The following is an 8,288-nucleotide window of genomic DNA, read 5'->3' on the forward strand; positions in this document are numbered from 1 at the left end:
GAATATGTTTTACTTAGCCCAATATATCCAAAATATTATAATGTCAACATATGAGAATATAAAACTATTGAGATATATTTTTTATATTAAATCTTGAAATCCAGTGTGTGTTTTACACTCAGAATCCATCTCATTTTGATTGACCACATTTCAAGTGCTTGACAGCCACACATGGCTAAGTGGCCACCATCCATGACAGCTCAGAAGTAGAGCATCAGAGCAAACTTTCTTAGAAAGACTGTGATAAGCAACTCTCATTATACAACCCCAGGGGTGTTGACCAGTACAGTCTTCCAAATCATAAAGAAAAATATAATTCTACCATTCTAATCAAATCTCTTCATTTCACCCATCCATTCAGTTCTCACAAAGAGCCAATTTTGCATTCAAGCCATTTTCAAGTTCTTTTCATTTCCACATTGATTTGTCTTGTAGAGGTTGTGCTCCTGTGGAGAGCTTTTTGCAGGGGTCTCAGTTCTAAAAACTAACCTTGAATGGGTTCAAGACCCTCTCCTCTGGTCCCATGTGAATGTTAAAACCAATGTCCTAAGTACCAGGACCAGTAACATTTCCCCATGAGCTAATGTGTGTGTAGCTTTGACTTTTAGTTCTCCCATGTCCTGGTCCTGGAGATATCCCCCACCTTCCTTTATCCTTGCAAGCTCAAAATGCAGAATTTCTATGTGTTTATAGTTAGAGGGTTTAGATTACTGCAGTCTGCCATCTTGCCCAGATCAAAAGTTCTTATTTCTCTTCTCTTCTTCCTATTGCACTACAATAGAAGTGAATGGGTAAAGGGAACTTATGTTGTTACAAAAGAAAAACCTTCAGTTATAGCTGCTGGTCTCCTGTTTTCATTCATCCATTCATCACATACAGTTGATCCTCACTCACAGATTCTGTAATACAATCTGCTTACTGAATTGCATATACGTTATATATATAAATTTTCTGTATGTTATGATGTTTTAACATCTTGAAGAACCTTTCTGGTTAGGGAAAGACAGTCCTTCCTGAGTTTAGCAAATTCTTAGAGAGAGAAAAGGCCCAGCCAGGAACATGTCTTTGATGTGCAAACCAACCAGTTGAGGCCAGACTTCCTCTATCTGGCCCTTGCACCCCAAGAAGCCATATTCTTCTGCCTTAATCATCCCAGGGCCAGGTGCCAGACAACTAGGGACCACCCCTATTAGCCCAAAGACAGCTGAAATTATTTAAACTAGCCAGTCCTAAGCTCTTTACCATGCCCTGCCTTGCCATTGCTGCAGAAATCTCAGGAAAGGCCATGACGTGAACACCCCCTTGCTCCTGTCTCTGCCTCCTCACCACCCTGGTGCTTCCCCCACATGACCTTGTATGGTGGGCGTGCCTCCTGTCTCTAGCACCTGTGAATATAATGAACTTTGTTTTTCCTGAGCCCCTACTCTGTCTCCTCTTGTGACCACATCTGACTGACCATCTCACAAAAGAATACAAAACACTTACTTCTTACAATTTATCTATAACTCCAAAATTAATACCTGCAACACTTTCATGGTCATTCAGGGACATGCACCTTTGTAGAGTTGTGAAAATTTAAATCACCCAACATACATGTTCCCAACTAAGGTTGAACAAAGCAATGTTCTGCCTTATGATTTCAGCTCAAACTGTAGAAAGTCTTTTTGGCAGTTATTTATTGCCATGTTTTCTGCATATTTGTGCTTTTTGTTGTGCTTTTCACTGTTTAAAGTGGCCCCTATGCATAGTGCTAAAGTGCTGTCTACTGTTTCTAAGTGCAAGAAGGCTGTGATGTGCCTTATGGATAAAATATGTGTCTTAGATCAAATTTATTCAAGTATGCATTATAGAATGGTTACCTGTGAGTTCAACATTAATTAATCAATGATATATATTACATAAGTGTCTTTAAACATAAATATACATAAAACAAGGTTCTGCATTGATCAATTGATGAAAATATAATCAGAGGGTAGCAAGGAACCTAATTCCTAGGCACAACCATGCAATATTTGCTAATTCACTGTTCATGGCAATTTCACAGGCCACATTATCTTAAATAAGGAGAATCAACTTTATTTGTTGAGTCTCTACAAATGTTCAGCCACTGTGTTAGTTGTACCTGTCCCTGAGGATTCGGTGGTGGATAAATCTCAGTTTTAAGCTTCTTGCAAACAAATAGGCAAGTGCAGGAATGGACCACAGCCAGCTTCAAAACTTAAGCTTGCCAAGAAACATTAAAATTCACCACAGATAGGAAATGCTGGTTTTATTTCTTTTTTCCTTTTTGCATTTATCTTCAGATAGAGTGGGAGGGAGACAGGGAGGAAGAGAGAGAGAGAAACATTGATGTGAGAGAGACACATCAACTGGTTGCCACCCACACAACCCTAACCGGAGCTGGGGACAAACTGCAAGCGAGGTAATTGCCCTTAGCGGGAACCGAACCTGGGTCTTGCCAGTCCACAGACCGATGCTCTAACCACTGAGCAAAAACAGCCAGGACTGGTTTTATTTCTTATTGATTGGACATTGTACCCTGTTTGGAGCAGTGGCTAGAAAGGAAGCAGTGGCAAAGGTGAGTTTATTGCACATAGAAGAATAGTGGCCAGCTTGGCCACCATTATTCCTGACTTTATGTCTCTATGGAGAATTGTGGAAGAACTCACAAATCTGGACTTCTGTCTAGGAGTACACTGGCCAGTCTATTGCTTTGTGTAGAAGTTCTGAAGAGTTTCCACTTCCTTTGTCACTAGAGGAAACTTATATCCTCTAAGTAAATCTCTTGGTATTGATCATTTTATCTACACATCAAGTCAATAGAGCACTGTGGTTGGGCCCAAATTCGGGAAGGTGGCAGTCAGACAGTGTTGCAGGACTATTCAAGACGGTGCATGTCCTCCCCTTCTCTGCAGAGAGACAGAGAGCTTTTGATTCTATTCCATGTGGCCCTGATGGAGACAGCTACATCTTGCCTATGGTCCCCAGGAGTTTTGCTCTATGAATCAATCAGCCACTGAAAGTCTATTAGAGAGGATCATAAAGAGTCCAATGAGTCACCCGTGCACCTGGACATGGAGACAGGCCGGAACTTTTCCCACCTGTTTCCATGGCTGCTGGTTTTCAGGTGGAGGCAAAGTCCAATGAAGACAATTGCTAATTGGTCCATGGAGGAAGTGTTGGAAAGCCTGTAACAGAAAAGACTGCAGTGTCATTAAATCGATCCTGCCTGTTAGAAGAAACATGAGTCAAAACAAGGGTCTTGCCTACTCAACAAACTAGAACAATTTCCCCAGATTAAATGTGGGCTCTGGCCCTGGCCGGTTTTGCTCAGTGGTTAGAGCATCGGCCTGAGGACCAAAGAGTTGCAGGCTCAATTCCAGTAAAGTGCATGTACCTCAGTTGCAGCTCAATCCCTGGACCTGGTCAAGGTCATGTGGGAGGCAACCAATTGATGTGTCTCTCATACATAGATGTTTATCTCTCTCTGTCTCTCTCTCTCTCCCTCCCACTCTATCTGAAGATAAATGGAAAAATATCCTCAGGTGAGGATTTAAAAAAAAATAAAGTGGGTTCTGTTCATTTTTTGTGAGATGCAGTAAGAACAGTGCTTAGAGGGGGAAATATAGCATTGAATCCTTATATTATAAAATAATAGAGGAAAGAGTGAAAATGAATAGTCAATCCACACCTCAGAAATACAGAGGACTGTAAGAAAATACTATGGACAACTATATGCCAATATGTACAATCTGGACAAAATATATAAATTTTTAGAAACACATAATCTTCCAAAACTGACTTAAGAAGAATCAGAAAATCTGAATAGACGGATTACAACTAATGAAATTGAAGCAGTAATAAAAAAAAATGCAACAAACAAAAGTCATGGACCAGATGGCTTCATAGGTGAATTTTACCAAACATTGAGAAAATAAATGATGCTTTTATGTATAAGTGCTTCAAGCACTTTGGAGAAATGAGTTTTATAAATATAAGCCATCCTATTCATCTACAAAGCCAATCAATGTTTTCTTCTCATCCTGGCCCTCCGCATACTCTCTACAGAGCATTTACATCCCTAAACAACCTTCCGATGCTGAATTCACAGGAAGAGACCAATGGCTCACAAGGCCAGAGAAAATGCAAGCAGAGCAGAATGCCACACACACACATCAGCGGCTGGGAGAAAAATCACCCTTTATTGGAAACAACACCCTGGTGGTTTTTGTTCACTAATCATGCTTTTTCTGTCCAAGACTCTGTCTAATCCTCCATTAGATGGAGCCAGAAGGAGTTTCAAGTTGCAAAGCAAACAGACGTACATTTAGGACGACATTTTTAACCACTGCCCAGGCCTGCGAGGATCACATGGGGCACCCTGCCTATTCATTCGCAGGAGCTCCTGGAAGCACTGGCCAATCGCAAGGCCAACCCAAGATGGTCTAGTGGGAACACATGGGTCCATCTGTCTGGAGGAAGAGGCAGTGGACACAGAGAACAGCCACCAGCCACCAACACCAAGATGTTGTTTAGTCCCAGGAGCTTTGGCCTGAGGTAGGGAAGTCTTTAGGAAGTTGAGAGGAGACAGTGCCGATTGGCAAGAAAAGAAGCCAATGTTTATTCTCTTTCTAAGTCCCTGCTTTAGAAATAAAATCCAAAGCTTCTAACTGGCATTCAGTAGATCCCAGGATGAACCTGCCTCCCAACCCCCACTGCCCACCTATCTCTCATCCACCTTCTTGCCCACCAGTCTCTCTTGTCATTGGTTCTCTCTGTCTGAACCTCAAGCTCGCCTACCCCTGGCACGCATCACCTGTCTTGAATCTCCAGGAGAGGGATGGTCCCTCTGTGCTGCGGTGTTTGACACACTGAAAGTAGGCTCTGTTTTTGCATATCTTTCCAAACTGTGAATGTCCTATAAGAACGGGGACTGCAACTTACTCCTTGAATGTGTGAGGGCCCTGGAAATACTGAGCACTCAGCTGGTCCCCCACCCCCCACAAACACCGGATGAATGGATGAACAAATGGGTAAAATTAAGTGCTTTCCCACCAAAAGCTCTAGGTACACTGTGCCTGCTCCTTCATGTTCCCTTTGATAACACAAATATAGAGAGTTTTGTGAGACAATGTTGCAGGTCAAAACCCACAAGAATTACAAGACAACAGGTGAACTTCAAGTCGCCTTCTCTATTTTCAAAGCAGGTCCTGGCTCTAGATTTCCAAAAGGTGGGTTAAGGCGATGAGGATGTAGAAAGGCTGAAATTCGTAAGACCTAAGATCAGTAATAAAACTCTTCAAAGAAACTGCTTCTCAGTTTAACAGTGTTTTTTTCTTTTCATTAATGAAGCAAGTTGCTAGGGCAGGAGGAAGAGTGAGAGGTGGGGAGGGTTGGGAGGGAAGGCAGGTAGGAGGGGTCAAGGATACAGAGTGCCTGCTGTCTCCATGACGTGGACAGCTGCTTCTGGTTGTATTTTAAACAAAATCGCATCCCAGTGTAGAAACCACGTCTGGAATTACAACCACCCTGTGATCTGTCACTTTTACATACACACACGAGGGACTGGAGCGGTCTCCATAGAGAAGAAACAATACAAGAAAAAGAGCCGGTGACCCCAGCAGAAACAGAAGTTCAGGGGGATGTTCCCAGGGCAGACTCCCTGGTCCTGAAGCTGCAACCACCTCACTGAGCATCTCCACTCCGGAGGGAAGTCCACTGTTGGGTAAGATTTTGGATAGAGACTTCTTTATAAAAGATAAATTTATTTGCCCTAAATTAGGCAGGAGGTGCTGGGGACTGGACAGGGGAGAGACATGGGAGTTGAAAGACGGTGCTGAACACCATGGTGTTTTAAATAAAGAGAAATAGCTCCAAAGAGACTATGGGGAAGTTTCTAAGGGAGCAAAATAATACTCTTTTTGTTGATATAAAGACACCTGCTTTGCAAAAGGTAATAGAATGGGTTCATACAAATCTATTTTTCTGAACAGAATTCAGTTGTGAACATGAAAAGTGGCCCTCAGTAATATTTACAAATGGGGATGGGAGACAGAAACTACAGGATTTTCCCTACCTCCTGCAGGAGCGGTAGGGTGGTTGCAATTACTGCTTATCCTGTGCCATCGCCTCTGTCATCTTTCCTTCTCTCAATACACCTGTGAGGGAGGTACTGTCTCCTTTTTAGAATCTGGGCTAAGAGGTTAAGTAATTTACCCAAGATAATCAGCAGGGTATGGGAAGTTTCAAACCCAGGCTCTCTGCCCTCAAAGCCTGGAGTCCTTTACCCCTTGCTACACGGGGGACTTTGGAGGAAGGGGACAGATTATCTGCAATGACTAGGTGCTAGGGGAGAAATCATAAAGATGGATGTTTGATGTCTCCATTTGATACCCAAGTTTTCTGAGAAAGCCTGTTTGCAATTATCTCCTCAAACATAGCAAACACACACACACCGCACACACTTACATACACACAGGGCAGTAATAAAAATTCTGGCAACAGTCAGCTATCTGTAACATGTCAAGTTTCTTCTGGCTGTTCCTCCCTCTTTGGAGGAAGAGCCTTTCATGTATAAACCCTCACTGATCACTTTAAGAGTGAATTGCTTAGAGGTGTGTGTGTGAGTGTGAGAGTGTGTGTGTGACACAAACACTTTCACATGTCTACATAAAGAAATCAGCTCACTCCTACACTCACTACAATTCCTTGTGAAATGCTTAAAGCTTCCCTACATTCTGCAGCCACTGTTTTCTAACATGTTTTTAAATTCTTCATTTTTTAAATTCAATTTTGCCAGTGTTTGCAGACAAAGTAGGTAAATGGGGAATAACTCTGTCTTCCTGCCCACCCGTACCCCACTGGAAAATGGAGCTAGCAGGGGGCAAAAGCTTTGGAATCCGAGCATTGCCTTCCAGCTTTATCACCCCAAAGTCTTTCCCTACAAATACACTTTCCTTCAGAGGTGCTCTGAATTTCAGGCTGACCCAGGTTCCTAGGACTGGACTCCATCCCAGCTCTCAGAAGTAAATGTGTAACTTTAAATCACCAGGAGAAGGTACTGCTGTAACAACCCTAAAGAATGGTTGTTTCAGATATACAAATGGGAAAAATATAGATCTAGAGCTTTACTCCTTAAATCTAACTAGATGGGACTCACTTATTGTCATAGCAGGTAGCAGGAAATGTAGACATTTGTGGTGTTTTGCCAGAGGTGATAGCAAAAGCACCCAAAGAATGGAAGAGGAGAAACTTGCTTAGGAATTAGACTTTGGTATGGAGCAAAAGATGGCTTTTCAGTATGGAGAGTTTCTTTTCCTTTACCCTGCAAACACTAAACAAAGGCAAATGAAAGAGAAGGGGGAGGAGATAGAGAGAGAATCTGTAACTCAGTCCCCTGAGAATTATTTGCATTTCTACCAAATTTCCAGATGATGATGCTAATCTGGAAAACCTTTGTTGTAGAGCATGGACAAAGCCCCACAGGATTTTAACCCATGTCCTTCTGATCCTTGAGCCCTTCTCACGCCTCTTCCCACTTCCCTCGTTTCTACCACAGGGAGAGATGCTCGTGCCAGCCCATTTTCTGCTGCTGCTGCTCGTAGGGGCCCCCAGGATGGGTCTGTCCCATAAGTTCTCCAAAGCCGAGTCCATCTTCTGCTGCATCAACACAGCCCTGTCTGAGGCCAGGAAGAGCCCATTGGAGGATGCACCCCTGCTGAGCAAGAGAGGCTTCCCCTACTTGCCCAGCCAGGCCCCATCCTCAGGCGAGGATAAGGAGAGGGAGGAGGAGGAAGAGAATAAGAAGAAAAGGACCTTCTCTGGCCCCAGGGGTGTTGGTGGAGCTGGAAGCCCCCAGTACAAGTACCTGCCCCAAGCCCAGCTCAGGAGCAGGCTGTCCCAGAACAAGACCAAGAGTGACCAGCGCACCAAGCTCACACTGTCCCTTGATGTCCCCACCAACATCATGAATGTCCTCTTCAACATTGCCAAGGCCAAGAACCTGCGAGCCAAGGCAGCTGCCAATGCTCATCTGATGGCACAGATTGGACGGAAGAAGTAGCATTGAGGTCAGCAGGAGGGTGACCCATTAAGGACAAGGCTGGAGGTCAAGTGGAGGGTGAGGGTTTGCCCACCCAACCAGTTTGTATTTTGTTTCACAGGCTGCCTCGCTGCTTAAACCCTCTGATCCTTTCCTGCCTCCAGTCCAGCTTTCTCCTCTGTACAACACACCGACATGCAGTATTGTCCCACCTTCACAGAGGCAAGGCCATTAAGGCTTCTCCCTA

At 43.6% G+C, this 8,288-nt stretch overlaps 1 protein-coding gene across 1 annotated transcript; it reads left to right on the forward strand.

The window, feature by feature from the left end:
- The first annotated feature begins 5,679 nt into the window (after window positions 1-5,679).
- UCN3 (urocortin 3) lies at window positions 5,680-8,062 on the forward strand. The gene is made up of 2 exons (XM_036261555.1): window positions 5,680-5,725; window positions 7,559-8,062. Exon 2 carries the CDS (start codon window positions 7,565-7,567, stop codon window positions 8,060-8,062), a length of 498 nt encoding a protein of 165 aa, XP_036117448.1. The 5' UTR covers window positions 5,680-5,725; window positions 7,559-7,564.
- Window positions 8,063-8,288: the final 226 nt, after the last annotated feature.

The sequence above is a fragment of the Molossus molossus genome, unplaced genomic scaffold, assembly GCF_014108415.1.
Source record: "Molossus molossus isolate mMolMol1 unplaced genomic scaffold, mMolMol1.p scaffold_m16_p_1, whole genome shotgun sequence".
Taxonomy (NCBI): domain Eukaryota; kingdom Metazoa; phylum Chordata; class Mammalia; order Chiroptera; family Molossidae; genus Molossus; species Molossus molossus.

Coding starts and splice junctions, on each gene's coding strand:
- UCN3 (XM_036261555.1), top strand. CDS start 7,565: ATGCTCGTGCCAGCCCATTTTCTGCTGCTGCTGCTCGTAGGGGCCCCC.